This window comes from Condylura cristata, unplaced genomic scaffold, assembly GCF_000260355.1.
Source record: "Condylura cristata isolate star-nosed mole 26May11 unplaced genomic scaffold, ConCri1.0 scaffold00036, whole genome shotgun sequence".
NCBI classification, from domain to species: domain Eukaryota; kingdom Metazoa; phylum Chordata; class Mammalia; order Eulipotyphla; family Talpidae; genus Condylura; species Condylura cristata.
Window position 1 is genome coordinate 539,487 of NW_004567137.1, and position 20,655 is coordinate 560,141.

At 52.0% G+C, this 20,655-nt stretch overlaps 1 protein-coding gene across 1 annotated transcript in view; it reads left to right on the top strand.

Annotated features, from left to right (window-relative positions):
• The first annotated feature begins 11,013 nt into the window (after positions 1 to 11,013).
• Positions 11,014 to 20,655, top strand: part of VDR (vitamin D (1,25- dihydroxyvitamin D3) receptor) — a 31,314-nt gene continuing 21,672 nt past the window's right edge. The window contains exons 1-2 of the mRNA XM_004693174.1: positions 11,014 to 11,159; positions 20,300 to 20,430. Of these exons, the coding sequence (XP_004693231.1) occupies positions 11,014 to 11,159; positions 20,300 to 20,430 (277 nt within the window). The remainder of the gene's footprint in view (positions 11,160 to 20,299; positions 20,431 to 20,655) is intronic.

A 20,655-nucleotide genomic window follows, 5' to 3' on the forward strand; every position in this document is an offset into this window, starting at 1 on the left:
CTCCTGAGCTACTGTTCCCAAACTGGACAGCACGCAGCTCACCCTAAGAAACCCTTCTCATCTCTGTTAAAACATCTTCAGAGCTACTGAAGAGAAGGCCGGTGGGTTGATTTTCAGGTCGGGGTGTTGTTCTGGGAAAGGTAAGGGGTGGAGGAGCTAAGGGAAAAGAGTGGGTGGAGGGACTGTCACCTCTACCCCTGTGGCCACAGCACCCGCCTCCTCCCCTTAGTGCTGCCCAGTGGGCGATTTGACTGGCAGCAATGCCAGCTGCCGGGAGCCCACCCAGCTAGCTGGAGTACTTTTACCCACAGCTCCTTTAATTGAGCCCAAGGCCTGAGCAGGTCCTTTCGGTTCCTTCTTACTGGTGGGGGAAGGGCTGCAAACCACTCACTGTAGGGGTCTCACGGTGGTTCTCCGGGAGACGTTGGCTTTCACCTCTCCTGTGGCCCCATGTGGCATTGAAAGTGATTTTTGCAGCAGGTCTGTTCCATCTTTGCCTCTGGTTACCAAGAGCACAGGAAGAGGAGCAAAGTCAGCAGATAGGGATCTAAGCCCTGCAGAGGGACTAGAGCTGGAGCCCAGACGGTAGGACAGAGACAGCTACTTCATACCACTTTGCACCACAGCTTAGGACACTTGAGCCTAAAACACTGGGAGAAGGAAGTGCTCTTTAATTATGGCCCTGAGGGAAAGGCTGGACTTGCGCGGTGGCCAACAGTGAGTGTGGACATCCGTACATGTGTGTCTCTGGGGCACTGTGTGTGCCTGATGTCTTTCCCTAGCATGGTTCCTGACAAAGGGGAAGTCAGAGGGAGACAGGAGTGGGCTGAGTGGCCTGGTGGGGCCAGCTTGGGGACGCACTGGCTCTGTGGTTCCTGCAACCGTGTGTGGCCACCCTGGACAGACAGGGCTGATGATGCATAGCTGAGATGCTCATTAGCTTACACCTGCACTTGTGGAACTTTTTACCCCTCCTATTGCTTTTCTCTTGCAAAACATATTTCACCCCCTGGTCATCTGGGTTGAACTTTCTAGAACTCTTTCCTTTACCTATCCCTTCCCGCTCAGTTACCACTAGTCCTATTCCCAGGGTAAAGGATTCCCCTAAAGGAGTGTCATAGGTCCAGCGGTGCACAGGCAGGGGCCTCAGCTGTGGGCAGACGAGGCCTATGGCTTTGCTGCCCCCGGGGACCCTTTCTCAATGAACTAACAGGACAGAGGCTTGTTTTAATATTCTTTACAGTGTTCAAGATTAATTCATGTTGGAAGGGGAATCTGAATGGAGTCTGGAAGTCTTAGTTTCAAAATGTTAATCAAATACAGTTCATTGTTTTCAAGACTCAACGGGCTTCCTAGAAGAAGTACTTGACAGAGATGAGAATGGACTCTACTTCCTGCAGGCCTGCAGGATGAGAAGGGTGCCCTTTCTCTCCAGCTGTACTGTACAGTTCCTCTGCCTCCCACGCGTCTTCCCCTTTTGCCTGTCAGCCTTTGCACAGGTGGTATTACCTGCTTGGTACCCTCATCCCCTCCTCACCACATCATGTTAGCATTTGCGTCCTCCCTGTCTCGTTTGGGAGCTGGGATGTGGCCTCCTCTAAAGGCCAGGCTCTCCACCTCACCCTGCGGAGCTCTCCTCCATGCCCACCTTACAACTGTGCCACCTGCGTCTCAGTGTGGATCACAATAAAGTGTGGACCGCCAGTGGACCATAGGCTTCAAGGAAGCGGGTCTGGGCCTGGCTTACCACTGTGTCTCTAACTTCTAGTGCAGGAACTGCCTTCTTACTGCTTAAAACTAGGCAGGGGCTACTGTCAGAGACAAGGCGCCAGAGGCCAGAGCCTGTGTCTACCGTGGCAGGAGGCCAAGGAGGAATGCTGCAGCCTCTCTGGCCCTCCAAGGGGGTCTCCAAGCCCAACTATATGAGAAGGATGGCTGGAATCCTGGCCAAATGAAAACCCTGGAAAAGCTCTTTAGGAGAAGAGCCTTTTGAATCTGAAACTGAGGAGCAGCCAACATCATCTTGGGGTGACAAATGCGAGGTTTTACAAAAGGTGGGAACCTTACCTCTTGGCCTACACTGTGAGGTGCTCGAGCATGCTGAGTGTCCCCTCTCGCTAACAACCCAAAGACAGGAAACCTCCTCGGTAAGAGCCCCCAGGACTGGAGCTAGCTGCTGGAGAGTTATCCAGTTATCTGAGAGCCAGGGGCCATCTGCAGTCCAGGCCCGCTGAGCCAGAGTCAGTCTGTGTCCAGGCCAGGACTGCTCGGGCCTTCCTGCTGCCAGAGTGGCGACAGCCCTGACAGCCTCCTCCTGGCTCCAGCCCAGTGGCATCTGCCTCAGTCCCCCAGCTCTGCCTTCTGCCGCTGGAGTAGTGGGAGAGGAAGCCCACTGCTAACAGACGGGGATGTTGCGGGGCTGCTGACACGACGGGGAAGAGCAGATGGTTGGCAGATGCCGGACAAGCCCTGGATGGTGATGAGGGCAGGCACTAGTGAGCCGGGGAGGCATGGTGACAGGCCTGGTGACCAGTGGCACCTTGGGAGGCCACCCCTTACCTTTCTAGTGGAAGAAAAGTTCAGATTTGTGCCTCCGCCTCTCTGTTTGTTGGAAAAGAGATTCCAATGGTCAATTTCTCCCCACTCTGAGTAGCCAGATTTTTGGAAGCCACAGCCAATGGGTGGGGCAGTCAGTTTTTTTCTTAGTTCAGCAGAAATGTGGCTTTCTGGGCAGTGTTTGTTCAGGGTGGAGCATCTGGGGCAGTGAACTTGCCTCTACTCTGCAAGTGTTCTTGTTTTCCAGGCTTTGCTTGTACTTACACCAGTTACAGCTCTAATAGTGTTGAGTGCGCCAGGCGTGATGCCTCGTACTGCACAGCCCTGGTCCCCACAACGGCACTGTGACCCAGGTCCTGTCAAGTCCCTATTTGTAGATGGGGACACAGGATAGGCTTTGGGGGTGCTGGATGGTAGGTAGCCAAGAATATCAGGTGGGCCCAAGTGGCTGTATAGGTAGCCAGGGGATCTGATGCCCAGGATCCCAAATATCTTTGAGCTGTCAGGATCCGGGCTCAGGAATAACTTGCGAGAAAGAAACAGCTCTGGCTCCATCCTCACAAGTTGTACAAAGAAACACAGACGCAGGCAGGTTTAACTTGAAGGGTTTCAGGAAATGAAGGACTATCCCATCTATCTTGCTAATCCCCTCTGTGTCAGCCAGCAAAGCTTGGTCTTGGGTCTCCCCAGAAGACTGCACTCACTCCCCTGTATTCCTGGTGCTTTCCTGATGCACTGCTTCTGGTTCTGTTCTTTGGTCTCCAAGTGGCTGGACAAAGAGCCTCTGTATCCCATCAGGTGTGACCTGTAGCTGACTCCCCAGGGAAGTACTCCCATCCTAGTACCCCAGGAGAGCCACCCAGAAGTGGAAAAAAGCAGGTCAGAAATAGCCCAGCTCCCTCTAGAACACTCCCTTATCCATTGAGTCCTTTTGCATTGCTTCAGGCTGGAGGCCCAATCAGGACCTAGGGGTGGGCAGACAGGAGCAAGTGAGCCCTCCCGCTGTTTTTCTGCATGGCTTGTGAGGCGGGGCCAACATGGCATTACCTCACTGCTGCCCATGTTGGGACCTGCTTTTCTCCCAGGTCACTTTATGCCCCCTGTTAGGCTGATGGTGAACCCATGGGGCCTGGCCAGGGTGGCATGGAGAGGCTCTCTTCCTTGTGTGACCACAGGCCAGTCACTTCCCTCCTAGTGTCCTCGGTTTCTTCGGCTAGAAGCCATCTTATGAACAGGCTGATTCCCTTGTCTCCAGAGGCGATTGCAGCTGCCTACACTTTCTGGCAGCAACAGAGCATGGCCTAGTGCAGTAATCAACCCAGAAATCTTATTGACAAAGCGGAGGGCAGAGTTTCCACCGGAAAAAGCAGCTTGTAGGAATAATCAATAATAAGTGGAAATATATCTCAGTAACCTATGTATCTACTACTCTACTGCTAGGGCCTCATGGCTTCCGCCTCAAGGTTCTGCTCAGTTCCAAGAAGCTAGCAATGCTCCTCAAAGACACAGGATGGCCTTAGGAGTGGCCAGGAGGGTGGGGGTTACCACCGTGGTTCTGTGGAGTTACCTGTTAAGTCTTGAAGTGCTCGGGGTGTCAATCTAAGGCTTTTATCAGGGATGTATACACCTCATCAAGAATCACCTTTAAGGAGTAATCCTTCCAGAAACTATTGGATCATCAGCCATTTAATTTCCCATGATTCAGTTAGTCACTACTAAAGAGTTTGGCATACCTGGTCTGTGTTCTTAGTGCCATAGAAATAATTGAGTAGAGAAAGAGGAGGCAGGAAGGTTTGGTGGAGCCTTCGACCCCCTTCCATTGGCCCTTTTCAGGGCTGGAAACGGTGATCTGGGTGAAGGCAGTGGGGGCTGACACTGACATTTACCACCTTACTAGGTGGGGCTATGATAACACCTGGGAGGTTTATGAGGTCTAAATCAAAATTAAATGTAGCCTCTGCAACTTCACTCACATCATAATCATGATAGATTTTCTTTTTTTACGACAGTGTGTGGGCAGGTGAGAAATAGGCCTTTTGCTGACAGATTTGCTACCATGTTGTAGCCTCTCCAGCCCCTCCTCAAGAGACTTCCCCAGAAATGGCTAGATGGTTCATCTTTCGTGTCTGCAAAGAATTGTTCTATGAAAGCCGCAGGGGCTGCTCCATCCACACATGAGGAAGGACCTTCTAGCATAGAGCCCCCAAAGAGAGTGGGCTGTTGTGGGACATAGTCCTCCAGCAGGAAAAATACTAGGGTAGAATTTTCAAGGAGGGATTTAAGATGATTGGGATAAGTTTGCCATTAAGGTGTTCTGGGATGATTGCTTTCTACTGGGTTTTTCTTTGGACATAAATTTCCAATCATTCTTACCCATATTTAAAATATTCTTGTGTGAAGGAGCGGGGGGTGATGGGGATAAGAGATTGCTTTGGCAAATTCTACTGACATCACTTTCCTCTCCCCTTTCCCTCGCTTTAACTCTGTCTCCCCTCAGTTAACCCTGGGAGGCAGTGCTGGGGCTGGAAAAGGCCCATGCTGGGAAGGGCAAGAAGGCAGAGAGGGCACCACTGCTGGCCGGGTAGTGCCAGTGCCTGAGTTACACTCAAATAAAGAGATAGCAAATAAAAATTGAGGGCAACAGTCAGTGATGAAATTAAAAACAGCAAGAAAAGGGAGTGCAGCTGAGCACGTGGGCAGCTGTGGCTGGAGGGCTCAGCCCTACGGACGCCCAGGGAGTCCCACATGTGGCGGACTCTGTGTCAGTTCTAGGAAGAAGAATTTTCTCTCCCTCTTCTGGGAAATCATGCAACTTTCCATTTCTTTCTAGGAGTGGGAGCATGAGCCAATGTCAACAGTTTTTAGAAAGTCCAGTTTTGATCAACCCAGCCCCAGCCTGGTAGAGGGGAGCCCCTCTCTTGGGCTCCCATTTCCATGGCACCCCACTAGGGGCATATCACTAGTCGGAGGGTGAGTGGCCCCCACCTGCACTAGCACAGGTGTTGGGGGTCATCAAGGAAGCAGAGGGCAGGCTCAATGAGGGAATCTCATTTCCAGATCATGATGGGAAGTCCAGCCTTGGGAGTGTACAGTTTCTGAGCTGAGAAGACCGTCAAGGTCAACTCCTTCCTGCTGCTTGTCTGCCCAGGGTCAGGTTTTACCAGTGCAGGACTCTGGGGAGGGGCTGGTAAACACGGAAAAATGAAGCCTGCAGCATTTCCATCCTACCTTCTCAAGGCTGTACCCCCACACCCTGTAGCCACTACCCCACGAGCTGTCCTGGCTGAGACCTCACCCGTACAGAAGCCACGGGAAAGGGTGCTTATGTGAACTGACAGGTGGTGTGTAGGAGAGGCAGGGCTTGTGGCTTTGATGACTGGAAAGAACATGTTATCTTCTCATTTCTTGCTAAGACAAGGTCAGACAGAGGTTTTGATGTGGGATACAAACCCGGGATGACTGGAAGCCAGGGACTTTCTGCAGAATTCAGTTCCTCCCCTCTGCTCTCCTCAGGTGCAGTGCTGGGGGCCGGGTAGCTCTTCAGGCAGGCCCAGGAGGGGGCTACTTGGGGAAGCCCCAGCAAAAGCAGTGGGGTGTTGTGTGTACTCAAAACATGAATCGGGGTGGGGTAGAGTGTTGCAAAGGGGGTAGGATTAAGCATTTTCCCACTGATCCTTTTTCTTTTTTCTATAGTCTGCCTCACTTTCCATGCACTTGCACCTACATACTTAACGGAAGATCACCTCTCCTAAAGGGACCATCCAACAGAGCCCATTTGCATGGGGAGGAGAGTCCTGTCTGTGGGGTGGGGTTTCCCCCGATAAGAGATGCTGATAAGGAGTGCTGGCTGAGTCCTGTCACCCCCAATCTTAGGGGCTCCTTCCTCAGGACCTGGGACTGCTCTCTCCATCCTCCCTGACTCAGTGGAGTGGGCATGTCAAGGTTTAGGATGCAGGAGATGACTGGGCTTAGGAAGGCAGTAGAGTGGACTCTACACCACCGTGGTTCACACGCAGGCCCCAAGACAGTCATCGTTTCTGTGCCTTAGTTTTCCCACGCCTAAAATAGGGGTGATAACAGTACCCGCCTGACAAGGTTGTTGTAAGGATTAAGTGAGTGAGCTGATGTGAAGAATTTGGAGCAGGGCCCAGCACGAAGTAAGAGTGTCTGCGCTGATGGTTATCACTGGGAGGGAGGCGTTGGCGGCGGCGAGGGCAACACTTGGGCGCTGCGGTCAGCCTGCCCTAATTTAGCCCTTGTGCCGCCACTTGCTCGGACTCCCACAAGTCACTGGAAGTGTTCTGGACTTTGGTTGTGCCCTCTGTGAAATGGGATACTCCCTCCTCATAGGGTTAGGAGGCTTAAGTGTGCAGAGCTTGGCAGCCTGGCACACGCACACTCTTATAAGCTCCAAGGTGGTAGTCTACCCGGATTCCATGGCTGACTTCTGAAAGCCTTAGGAGTGGAGGACATGAATGTGATGGCCCTTGCTGTCACCACTTGGCTCTCTTACCTCAGCTTTCTTGGGGAAACAGCAGGGGGGTTAGGAGATAGATAAAGGTAGAATACAGAAGGATGTAGTTGGTTTAGGGGGTCTTGGTAGTACAAGTAGAGGGAAATAGTAACATCTATCCTTTCAGGTGTGCTCCACCGATAGCCTTGGCGTAGGCCAGCCTAGCTCAGATACACTATGCTCCTGGGACATTCCCTAGGGGCTGGCAGTATCCCAGCGGGAGGCGCGTGGTCTGAGCAGGGCTGCAGGCCTTGGAGCCCTCTTGAGGCCTTGGTGCTTCCTTCCCTGCCTAGCCAGGCTACTGGGAGACCAAGAAACCAAAGGTGGAGGTCTGGATGTTTTCCACTAGGCTTTGGCTTCAGGGTCTTTGCCAGGGTTCAGAGACAGGCACTTCATACCTATTGCCTCTTCAGCCACCTCCTGTTGGTGTCAGTGAAGGGTGAAGGTAGGCGCTGTGTGCCATATGTGTGTCTAAGTGTGGGTGTGGACTGAAGTCAGGAGGGTGAAGTTCTGCCAGCCCCACCTTGGTGACCTGTTGTGCCACCGAGACTCAGAGTCTGGGCACCAGAGTCGGTCCCTTCAGCCTTCACTGGGGCCGGGGGTGTTGAGTCTGTCTGGAGCAGAGCTAAAAATGGCAGAAAACATCCTGTTTGATGGCAGCATGTTGCTGTATTTAACCCCTGCAGCACCTGCTCCGCCTACACCCTGTCTCCACAGACAGCTCCCAGACACCTGTCTTTGAAGCTGTCCCAAGATGCCAGGGCCCCAGGCTGCCATCCCAGGCTGCACATTGCCAGCTCCCCAAGGCTCTTCTGTGATCTTACTTGGGGCAGTGGTCTCCCTCCCACCCTCAGCAGCATGCCAGGCCACCCTCTGGCCCTGCTTTCTCAGCACCCCTCAAATCTGGGGTGGAGGACAGTGGGGCACTAGAAAGACCCCCTTTGCTTGGAAGGTGGAGGGCCTACAGCAGGGAGGCTGCTCCACTGCACACAGGTTGGTGTCTGCCCCTTATCCCTTCCCGTGCATCTGGCAACGCCCGGCCTCAAAGGAGGGCTGGGTCCTGGCTCCCGCCTCCTCACCTCTGCCAGGGATGACACGGCACACCTGCCTCCAACAAGTCACTCTGTCAAGCTTCAGTCCCTGAGCCGCGACTGAGGACCCTGGGAAGAGCTGCTCAGATCCACTCCTCAGACTGCTAAAAGTCTCAGACTGCCCGAAGCCAGTGTTGAGCTGAAGCAGTAACATCTCCCCTTCTCCATTTCAGAGTCCTCTTGGTCTGAAGTGTCTGTGAGACTTCACAGAAGGGCACCCCAGCTTCGACTCACCTGTGCCCCTGCTTCCTCAGGTGGGTGTCTCCTCATCAACCACAACATTTCTAACTTTCTGGCTTTGAGGAACAGGGTAGATCCATAGGAAGAGACTATTACTACTCCGAAAATGTGGGTCTGTGTCAGCAGAAGCCATAGCAGCCTGCAGCTGAGAACTGCATCATGCTGGCAGTGGAGGGGCTCGGAGAGGTGCTCAGTAGAGAGGTCTTGATGTCCCCAGGCTGACCCCGTAGCCCGGCCTCTAGTGAGCCAGACTTTTCCTATCTCACTGCCTCTCCCTTCTCTCTCCTGCCCTCCACAGTTCTGCCTGTCATTCCTGGGTTGATGGCCCTCAGGTCACAGATTCCAGCCATTCCTCCACTTCTGAAGGCTGGTCCCTGTCCTGGTGTCAGGGTAGCAGGAAATGACCCTCAGCAGGGCTGAATTTTCTGTCCACACAGCTGAGATAACCCTGCTCACTGTGGAATTGGCTGCCCTGTCTAGTCTTCTTGTCGGGCCTACCCCAGCCCCTGGCACCTTCACCTCACCCAGTGCCCAATACTACAATGCCTGGCTATGGTACTCACTGTGCCCATGGCATGACGTCAAGTTATGGAAACACTTGTGGGACTGAATTGACTAATATTCCCCTAAGCCCTCAACTCCCCCACACACATGTTCCAGCCTCTTTATTTCCTTTCCCCACCTAACCTACAGCATGCTGGGTCTCCCAAACCACAGATTCTATAGCAACATCACGACGTCAGAGAGCCGCGGCATCTCGGTGACCTGAGGTGAAGCCACAGCATCCTGGACTATTGCTCCTGTTGCCCCCCTATGGCCTTGGGCCTCTGGGACCCCTACCCACCTCTCAGACATGTGGCTTTCTAGAAGCTTGGAGGATCAGCCTGACTTTGGCTGTGTTATTGGGACAATGTTGACAGATCACAAGTGATTTTTCTTCGAGATATATATATATATATGAAAAGTTACAGATATAAAACATTTACTATACATATAAATATTATATACATATATTATACATATATAGTGTTTCAAGAAGGAGTTACCACTCAAAGAAACAGAACACGGGACTACACACAACCTCTACAACATACAAGCCTCTCCCCAGTTTCATCCTCACAAAGGTCATTGTTATTTTTTTTAACGTCTCTCTCTCGTCCCTCCCTCTAACATAGCTTCACAAGTGTCAGTCTGTGGCAGGCACACGGTGTCGCTACAACATGAAAAGTCCCAACAGCAGAACAGCTGATGAAATCAGAGGATCTGCTCTCTGTGACGAGGGTCTCCACCCTCTGGGACTGACAGTGTCCTACTCTCCCTAGCTGTCCCATTTCTTTTTCTTGAATTGAAGATCTCTGTGGAATTTTTTTCTAATTAAGTATTCTGTGCATTTTGTGAGCACAGTTGCTAGCGACGCCCTCGAGGTCCACGCTTTGCTGCGCCTCATTTGTAAAGAGAGTGATAATAATGGTACTTACCTCATTGGGGGTGATATGAAGATAAAGTGAAGTAAGACTCTAATGGCTTTGATAAGCCAACCCCCAGCTCAGGGATCGCAGACCTAGTTGTTAAAAAGAAAGCTGGAGTCCCCCAAGGATCTCCCAAGCCCCCCCACCTGGCTGCAGTAGGGAGCCCACGGTGTCTGGGCTGGACAGGGTGGGAGGGCATTTGATCCCTCCTAATTGGTTTTCACTCCTTTTTCATCTGGCCTGAGGGCCCCTGCTGTCTTTGAGCAAAAGGACCACTGTGAAGGGGAAAATCTCTGTAGGGATTCAGATATAACAAGGAGGCAGCAGGGTTTGAAAGCATTTTAGGGAGACAGGTGCCCCCAGATGCAACTCCTTGCTGGTGACAGTCAGCGTCACAGCTCTAGGCAGAGCAAGCCCTTACTTAGTGGGAGTGTGTAAGTTAGCTGCTTTTCCCCAAAATGATCAGATTTTGTTCCCTCTACCTCTTTTTCTCCTTTGGTCAAGTGTAAAATGTTCAGATGATAATGCCTGACAGGCAGAGTGACAGATGGACCGATAGACAGACACAAAGGGCAGCCGGGACAAGGCCTGTCAGCGCAGAGGAGCAGGGTCTAGAATGTCAAGGCTGTGATTCGGGCACTAGTTTATTCTATCCCCTCATCCTGAAGGATGCAGGGACTGAGGAGTTCTCTCTGTATGTGAGTTCCCCTGAAGGGGGCATTAGGCAGGATAGAGGATCTGACCTGCTGTAGCCCTGCTACTGAGGAGATGCCAGAAGCAGTGCTGGCATTTCTGCACCCCATAGCCCTTCTCACACCCTGCTTAGTGAAATGCCAGGGGAGGCCAGTGAGTCACAGAGCGGCTAATGCCACCCCAAGCAGCAGGTGCAGGGCACAGGCAGATTCGCTCCTAGACATGCGAGGAGCGACTTCTCCACCATCTTGGGTCAGAGAGCCCTGCTTCTATAGGTGTCAGTGTTGGGAGGGTCTGTTGGGGTGTGGGAACGCCCCAGAAAGAGGACACCAAGGAATCCTGCTCAGGCCGGGTCCTGGGTGCACAGCCCAGCTTCACCAGGTTCCCGGTAGATGGGCAGTAGCAACGGATGCCTTGGCCACACTCACTGGGCGCCTGCCATTTTTCAGGCATGGAGGCCATGGCGGCCAGCACTTCCCTGCCTGATCCTGGTGACTTTGACCGGAACGTGCCCCGGATCTGTGGGGTGTGCGGAGACCGAGCCACAGGCTTTCACTTCAATGCAATGACCTGCGAAGGCTGCAAAGGCTTCTTCAGGTGAGTTCTTCCTGAGGGCAAGTGGGTGGGGGAAGGAGGCAGGTTCCACCCCGCCCCCCCCCCCCCCCCCCACAGGACCCTTGCATTTCCCAAGCCTCTTTCCTTATCATACCCTTGAAACATGCCAGCTCTCACAGATCGGGGGCAGGGGTGTCCTCTGAGGGGGATCTTCTTTCTCCCCTCCCCTTAGCTCCAGCTATGTCTCCTCTGAGCCCCCCAGAAATTTCTTTTCTATGTTGCTTTGTGATCCCCATCTGTCCATTACTCCTTAGGCCCATAGCCTCCTGCACTAACCCCTGTGTCTGCCTCCTATCTGGCCGATAATCAGTTTTCTAATCTAATAAATAGACATGTGCTAGGGAAGCCTGAGAACTTGGCCCCAAGCTTGCTCTCCACACATTCCCCTCTCCAAACTTCCCCCCTCCAAATCAGACTGTTCCTCATATCCAAGGAAGCCATGCCCTATGTTTGGCTCTCTACTTAATCTGTGCCTATATCTTCACTTGTGGCTTGCTTGCCCCAGTTCGGAAAGCCAAACTTGGAGTGCCCAAACTATGCCAGTCTACAACAACATTCCTGTTCAGCTGGTTCATTTTCTCTGCGGCAATCTTTTCTCCTTTTATGTGAGTCTAGCATCACAAGTGCAGAAAGTACTGGAAAGGCCAAAAGAAAGATGTCCCCATCCAACATTGTGAAGGATAGGAAAGGGAAAATGATAAATTGCAGGATGGGACAGGGAACCATGAGGAATTAGCATTTGACACACAAGATTGGGAAAAAGAAAGAGAAAAGTCTGGAAGAAGGAAGACACCAAAGCTTCTTATGTCCATATGGTGGCAAATAAAGGCCCCGGCTTCAGCCATTAAGAGAGAGAAGAAGGAGTCCAGAGCCAAGTCGGCCTTGACGCCGGGGGCCAAGGGCTTAGGCAGAGGGCATTGGAGTGGAGACCTGAGTGGCCCTCTCCTCCAGTTCAGGGCCTCCTGGCTCCTCACAATGTGGCTCCTGACTCACCTGTTCTCTGTCCCTGGAACTAGCAGGCCCTGAGTTTCATTGCCCTGAGCAGTCACTGAGTCTTGGGGTTTCTGTGGGTGCTAATTGCCTGTTTGGCCTGGCTCGGTGGCTGCTTGACTTCCTGGCAGGATGCTCCCCATCTTGGGGAACCAGACCAGCTGCATCGCTGGCTCCCGGACCTGTTGCCACGTCTCTCTGGCCCAAAGCCTGCACTTCCTGCAGGGTGGGCCTTCCAGAGCCAGGCCATGCGTCCCAGGGGCCACTTGGACCTTTCCTGGCAGGACCTGGGATGGGGGAGCTGGTTTCTGAGTAATAACAGAGAAGGGGTCTGGGTGCCCATAACAGGGCCTACTTCCTATCATAAAACCAGTCAGAAATGTGTGGGCAGTAATGCCGACCGTCCCATTAACCAACTGCATGTCCTTGCTCAAATTCTTAGCTTCTCTGTTTTGGTTTCTCAAACTAAGCACATGGGCATGTGAAAGGCAGACCTTCTCCTATGCAGAGGGAATCTGAGGGTCAATGAGATGACATGTTAAAGTGCTTTCAAGCAAGCATCTAGTACAATATAAGTGTCTTGTTTTAGAACCTGAGGTATCGATACTGATGTCCTCAGTGGAACTCTGCCTTAATAAACAAACTGAAGTCTTTCTCACCATCCACCCTCCTTTTGTTTTTTCTATTGCATACTCCCTCAGCAGATTTTAATGAGCATCTATGACCCAGGCATTGGGAGAGGGGCTAGCAATGTAGGGACCTCCCCAGAGGTCCTCGCTCGCGCCTCCATATCCGCACGCACGCATGCACGCTGCGTCCCCTCTGTGCTGCATGGGCCGCTCCTCCCTCCTCTTCCCAGGACCCCACAAAGATGTTGCTGGTGGAGGCTGCAGCCCTGCCTCGAAGCCAGGATTACGGCAGAGACTGCTTCTGCCTGTCACCTGTCCTCAGTGTGCCTTCGGCTTTACTGTCTGCCTGATGACTGAGTCAGGCTGCACCTTCTGGAGAGCCAACCTCTCTAGTTTGGCTTGAATTGTTTCTCTCTCTCTCTCTCTCTCTCTCTCTCTCACACACACACACACACACACACACACACAGAGTTGTTATTTTTTGTAGATTCTGTGTTTGCACATTGGCTTAGCTACTAAAATTTACTTATTGCCAAATTAATACCCAAGTGGTTTTGTGGTCATTGGTGGGCATGTGCTGGTAGAGAGCTGAGTCTCTCAGGCACACAGTTCTGCAGGGGCCAAGCAAGGTGCCTTGACCTTAGTCCCAGTTCTTGTGCTGTGAACAAGTATGCTTGTGGCCTATTAGTATCAGGGTTGTTTTGTTTGTTTGTTTGTTTGCATCTCTGTGGTTTTAAATGATGATTTTATGATGTAGGCTGCTCCTCAAGCATAGTGAGGAAGTGCTGTCAGGTGTTCTTGAGGAAAGAGAGTGTGTGGTGTGCCATGCAGGGAAGTCTAGGCGTTCGGATCTGCAGCAGGCGTGAGCTTGTGTTGCTGAAGGGACAGCATATATCAAATAAGGTGGGTTGCATAGAATATGGTGTATCATCTTGCAAACACTGGCATCTCTTGCAAAACTTTCCCTGTGTTTCCCGAGGAACCATGCTTCAGTATTCTGGCAATTCAATAAATTCTGTGAATTGCCAGAATGGACTGAGTATATGTAACATCCACTCCCAATTTCTCCTCCTTTGCATCATCCAAATTTTATTTGGCATTTTCTCATTTTAGTCTAGTTCAAATAGTTGTTCTAGACTCCTGTTGTCACTTTTATCTCTTTGTGAAATCCTGATCCAGAAAGGAAAGCTGTGTCAGTTGCCTTCTCTGTGGCAAGTGCCTCATCCTTGTGATAAGAGCTATAAAATCCTTGCTTTCAACAAACTTACTCAACTCCTCGTGGCAGCCCAGAAGGGAAGAGCATCATGTGAGTGTCAGGACACTTGCATTTTCCCAAGCCCTGGGCACCAGTCCCTGGTGGTCCTGGTGGCCTGGAAGGCACTGTGCAGAAGGAGTTCATGCTTGGCTTCTCTACCTTGGCTTCTTCCTCCCTCTGCCTCTTTAGTGAGGACACATTGAAGCTGTCTGAGCCCCAAGCTAACAGAGATGGATGAGAAATGCCCTCTTGTTTGCTAGCCCCAAGGTTCTTGGGGTTTTGTGAATTTAGAGTCTTATGGAATACAGAGAAAAATGAAGGTTGGTGAGGACCCAAGAACATGAGGCGTGTTTTGGCTTTCCGTGAGTTTCCCCAGCTGACGTCTGCAGAAGGAACTGCTCTGTGAGGGACATATGAAATGAGGCAGATGTCCAGTGACTTAAAACTTAACGTGCATAAAGGCAGTAGAGTAAATGAAGAGAGGACAGGGCTGATGGGGCATCCTCTGGGCACCAGTGAATGATTACTAAGAAGTCAGTGTTCAGAAGAGAACTTTGTCCAGGGCAGCTTGACAACTGACCTCTCCCCACAGCTGCTCAGGGGTGTGAATGGAAGGGCGGGTAGGGTAAGGGAGGGGCGAAGACTAGTGTACAGAAGCTTGGTGAGAGGTCAGAATGTTTGGAGAGGGAAGGTCACTGGAGTGGTCAGGAAAGCTACAAGTTATGCTGAAGACTTATTTGTAGTCAATATTTTAGTTCTTTTGGAATCTGACTACCTGATCAGGGCTCATTTGCATAAATCCTCTCTCAGCAACCCCCAGGGACCCTCTGTGCTACGGCAGAGCAGGGTCCATGGTGAGGATGGCCAGGGGCTACCCTCACTTTCAAAACCCCCAGTTCTACCCCAGTGACTGGTCTCAGAGGAGCCCTTACAGCAGCCTCTGCTTTACACCCTCGGGTTGGGGCCACAGTTTAGACTGCTGCTCTGCGGTCGATTACACGCGGTAGATTCAAGAAGAGGACCAGGTTTTATAAGAATAGCAGAACATGTAGTGCCAAGCAGATCTCAGCTCTAATCTCAGCTTTCATGCATATCAGCCATTTTGACATTAAACAAGTTATATAACTCCCCAGGGCCTTTTCATATCACTTATGAAATAAGGGTAATTCCCTTCCCGAAAGGCTCTTGTGAACCTAGAGAGGACACGGGAGGGACAGGTATGGAGGCTCCCTCTAATCCCTAGCTGTTGCTGCCTTTCCTTTGTCATGTCTTATTTTTGGGAACACACAATCAAGCCTTCCCTCTCCTCGAACATGGAGCCAGCAATGGGTGTAACCATGGCCCCTGGCCATCCTCACCATGGCAGGGGTCTCCGAGAAAATGTGGCTGAGCAGAAGGTGTTAAATGTCAGGTATGAGAAGGCAGGGCTGGACCAGGGGCTCTGAGAGACCCTCCCATTCCTCAGAGTTCCCTGGTCACTGGCTGGGGCTCAGAGCACCTGGGCGGTTTGGATGGCTGCTGTGACTTGCCCAACGACCAGCAGCACATAAAGTACAATGTGTTTAGAACTGTGCCTGCAGGGCCTGCCCTGGGCGCTCAGGGAGGTCTGAACCGTAGACATGGGCCTGCTTCCAGGTCTCCGGCCCTCCCTCCCGGGAAGGTTAAAGAGCGCCTTCTTCAGCCACCCTTCAGCACTCTCCCTGCCGCCCTGCTGGCTTCTCTCCTTCCTGGTTCTAGTGTTTACTTTGTGCCAGGTCCTGCTTCCTTTATTTAATGCTACCCACAGCCCCTGGTAGGGCTGTTGCCTATTACAGACGTGGGAACTGTGGCCGCATGGGGAGGTGGAGTGACTTCCCCAAGCTGTGCACTAGGATTTAAGCGCCATGCAGACCATTCTAATCCAATCCTGGATTTCATTTTAAAATTTTAAATAAAGTGAGTGGTGGCTTGCTCTTTTGAGAAATGCAAGTGTATGCTTTAAGTGAAGACAAAGTAGCGCATGTGAGGGAAAGGTCCAGACCGTTCTCAGGCTCCTGCTTCCTCCCCGAAGTTGTGGCTGTTACCAGCGCACGGCGGCGTCTGCTTCCAGGTCCTTTATATAAAGGTGTGGCCACATGTTTGTGTGTCTGTACACTCACCTCTGCCTTCGGCTCTATCGGCCAAGGAGCATTTCTGCAAGCATGCTGCGTTTCCACATTCCTCCTCTGTCGTTTCCATGACCAGCTTGTTTTATACAATACTCGGGTGAACCCACTCTCAGTTGAGGGGCAATACAAGCTCCCCCAAATAGGGGTGCAGTAACTGCCCTGCAGTAGTGTGTGTCCCTGGGTCCCTGCTGGAGCCACTCAGGGTGGGTTTCTGGAAGTAAATTCACTAAGACTCTAGATTTTACATATTGGTAGGTATTGCCAAGGCACCTTCAGGAAAAGAAGCCCATGTTCCTTGCTTACAGTATTTATCTGTTTTCCTTTAAAGGTGTTAAACTCTCCTGCTGAGACCCCTTGTTTCACATACAGATATGTCATGTGGGTCCCCCTTCACAGAGGTTTTTTGTGTCGGGAGCACCTCCAGGCCCCTCAGCAGGTTCTGGAAGCTGTAGAGTCAGAACTCAGTGGAGGCAAAGTCCAGAGCTGGCACTTGGCCCTGGCTTGGGTCATACAAGGTGTGTCTCTGCTGGCAGGGGCTACCTGCTCAGAGGGACCCTGCTGCCCCAGGCCTGGGCCTCTTTCCCGAGGCACTGGGTGCTATTGTGAGCTGCTGTCTCGCTTGTTTTGATGAATTGGTCTCTGGCACAAGAATCGGTCAATGTCCTCTCTCACCCTGGCTTTCTAGAAACTGCATCTATATTTAGTGTAGTTACACCACTCCTACCCCCTTCCTGAGCTGGGGTATAATTGCCAACCATCTAGAGGATGACAGGGTCCAGGCTTGGCGAGTAGCTGTGGTAACAGGCTCCCATGGAAACTAGAGGTGCTTGTTTCTCAAACCAAACCAGCTCACAGGCAATTAGTGCGGGCAGAAAGGCAGGGCAGGGAGTGGCTCCCCAGGACAAAGTACAGTGCTGGGGCCAGTCTGGCCACCCTGACTCCTTGTGGGCAGAGGCTAAATGACAGCCACGTGTGTGGAAGGAGGAGGGGGAGACCTGGGCCCCAGAGTCCACAGGCCCTGTGGCCGGCAGATACCTGCGCTAGACCACACACACTTGAAAACCAGCTTCTGGATATGGGCTCCAGGAAGGACCTGCGGTGGCCTGCTGGAGTTGGCAAGGGGGCGCCCACCCCCTGGGCACCGACCCACACCCCAGAATGTGACGGTGCTCTTGGTAATGTGTGACCCCCCATCTTCCCAGTACATCCAATTCCAGAGTCTTTCTCCTGATTCTACACTTAAATATAGGGAAGAGTTGGCTACTATATTTTTAAATAATAATAATTTTAGAGTATCATGTTAATAGGCTGCTTCCTGCATTACTCAAACACTGTGGAGACATACTACAAGGTTGCGCTTTGGGACAAGGTGTGGCCTAGAGTAAAAAGCACAGGGCTTGTAACTCCTTCCTTCTCTTCTTTCCTCCCTCCCTCCCTCCCTCCCTTCCCCTTACTTCCTCTCTCTCTCTCTCTCTCTCTCTCTCTCTCTCTCTCGTTTTTTTCCTCCCTCCCACCCTCCCTCCCTTCCTTCCTTCCTGAATTATGGACATTCTGGTGTTTGACCACAAGCTGGGAATAAGGGAAAGAAGTAAAAGTAGGGAACAATCCCATATCCCGGAACACACTGCTATTCCCTGTGATGATAGAATCCCATTTCAGGTCGCCCTAACTGTAATCAAATATTTCCACATTCCCTTGTCCCTCCAGCAAGCAAAGCAGAAGCTCAGAGGCCTATTCCATAAAGGTGAGGCAGCAGCCTGACTGACAGTCTCTCCCCGTGGAGACCCCATAGGGGCAGGAGGCAGTCTTCGCTGGGCTGCCCCCACAGCCTGGCACTACGCCACCCCCTGCAAAGCCCTGTCCACTGGTGGGCCCCCTGGGTAAGCAGGGGTGGTGGAGGCCCTGGAGCGCTGTGTGTCTAGCACTGTGTCAGCCGCCTGCAGCTCCTTGCCTGGGGCTTGTGGCTTTGGCACCTTGAGTATCAGGGGTGAAAACAATATTTTCAACACAGAAAGCTAAGAGCTGAGCTTCTCATCCCTAAGATTTCCTACTTAGGAGTCTTCACGTCTTGTAGAATTGCCTCACTGACAAGTGTCCTTACCTCAGGGGTCCATCTGTAAAACGGGGGCTCCACTGTGTCTCAGTTTCCTAGTGACCTGGGTGTCTCACTGATGGTGATCACCCACAGAGCTGTTCTGGGCTTTCCCCCCATCCCAAGTTCAAGTTGGTGTGGTCCCATTTGTCACTGGCTGAGTGTCCTGCCCTTCTGGAGAAGGTGAGCGGTGAGTCACAGCGTGGCATCTGGGGAAGATACTCTCACCAGCTCATCTCCTGGACAGAGAAATGGTCGAGTCTGGTTTTTGTGTTGAAGGCTTGGGCATCTCCAGATCTCTTTGGAAGCCTCTGCTATGCACAGTGATTCTGCCACCATCTTTCCCCAATGAAGTCCTCTCACCTGTTCTGGGGCAAAAATGTGGGCACACCCTGCTGGGCAGGGAAGAGTTAGGGAACCTCTAGGACACAGTTGATGAGAAGCCCCAGGGAACTGTCTTTTCAGCAGCCTCCCCAATCCCCATGTGGTGTGGCTGGCACCTGGAGAAGGAACTAGAATTAGGAAAATGAGTCTATGCTTACACTTGCACACATGTACATACATACACATGTGTGCAGGATGCGGGGGCTGCCGGTTTGCTAGCAAACAAACAACCCCGTGACAATTCTCTATTCTTATAGAAAGAACCCTTTCTTCCTCTGCTTTTTGGAAAGTCAAGGCTGGACCTCTGGGTTTCCCCCTGCTCACCTGGCCTCTTCTCTTCTGGACAGTCTCTTTGGAGAGAGAGCTGCTGGGAGGAAAGTCCTATTGGATCTGTACTGCTCGGCAAGCACCCTTCCCCTCTTCCAGCCCCTGTGCACTAGACTCTCCCTGGATCAGAAGGCTCTAGTCACACATCTCCGGACTAGCTGAGACTGACATCCTCTCCTCTCATGGTGCCCCCTCCTCTTTTAGTGCCCCCTCAAAACTGTGAGGACAACTGCAGATTTCAGCATTTTTTTTAAAGATTTATTTATTTGTGCATACAGAACTGGGTACAGGCCAGAAAAGCAGGGATGACGAGAGTATTTACCAGAGACAGACAGAGTGGGGAGCAGAACAGGCAGATCGACCAAGTACATGCTGAGGGGAGCAGCGGGCGGGTCAGGAGAGGTCTGCCATGCCATGTGGTCACCTCCGGGGCAGGCGGGAATCGAACTCATGCGGAAGTGGCTTTAGCTTCTTAGTGCTGTGCTTTAACCCACTGCGCCACCAGGGAGGGCCAGATTTCAGCATTTTTTTTAAAAGCCACAAAAATTCATTTATATATTCCCTAATATTAAAAAGAGGGGGAGGGCCAGATTTCAGCATTTTTTTAAAAGCCACAAAAATTCATTTATATATTCCCTAATATTAAAAAGAGAGGGGGAGGGCCAGATTTCAGCATTTTTTTAAAAGCCACAAAAATTCATTTATATATTCCCTAATATTAAAAAGAGGGGGAAGGCCCTCCCTGGTGGCGCAGCGGGTTAAAGCACAGCACTAAGAAGCTAAAGCCACTTCCGCATGAGTTCGATTCCCGCCTGCCCCAGAGGTGACCACATGGCGCGGCAGACCTCTCCTGACCCGCCCGCTGCTCCCCTCAGCATGTACTTGGTCGATCTGCCTGTTCTGCTCCCCACTCTGTCTCTGGTAAATACTCTCATCACCCCTGCTTTTCTGGCCTGTACCTCAGTTCTGTATGCACAAATAAATAAAATAAAATCTTAAAAAAAAAAAAAAAAGAGGGGGAAGGAGTAGAGTACTGTGAAAGTACAAGAGAGCTATGGGGAGGCAGAATAGGCAAAGAAAGGGGGCCACGGTTGGTGCACTCACACCTGGGATGGGGCTGAGGGGTACTGAGAGTGGCCCAGGGGCTGGATGGTCCCCAGCCCTCTGGGGAAGAAGTGGAAGTCTGGGGGCCTGGTGAGCAGTCCCCTGGCACAGTCCCTGCAGGCCGCTCTCCTGAAGCCTGGGCTGAGAAGCTGGTAGACTGGCAACTCAGTGCAGGGCCTGCGCTCTTTTGGCAGGAGGAGCATGAAGCGGAAGGCGCTGTTCACCTGTCCCTTCAACGGAGACTGCCGCATCACCAAGGACAATCGGCGCCACTGCCAGGCCTGCCGGCTCAAGCGCTGCGTGGACATCGGCATGATGAAGGAGTGTGAGTGCTGGGCCCAGGGCTCGGTGCTGCTGTGCAGGCTTGGCCAGCGATGCCTGCGGCCCTTCCTCCGTAGTGGCTGGTGTCAGGGGCCAGGACCGAGGGCCTGAGTGGGACCGAGGCCTGGGCCAGGGCTGCTGGGCTTCAGGGGTCAAAAGCACCAGTGAGTCCCATAAGATCCCTCTGGGATCTGTATGTATATTGGAGGCCTTTGAGGAGGGAGAGACA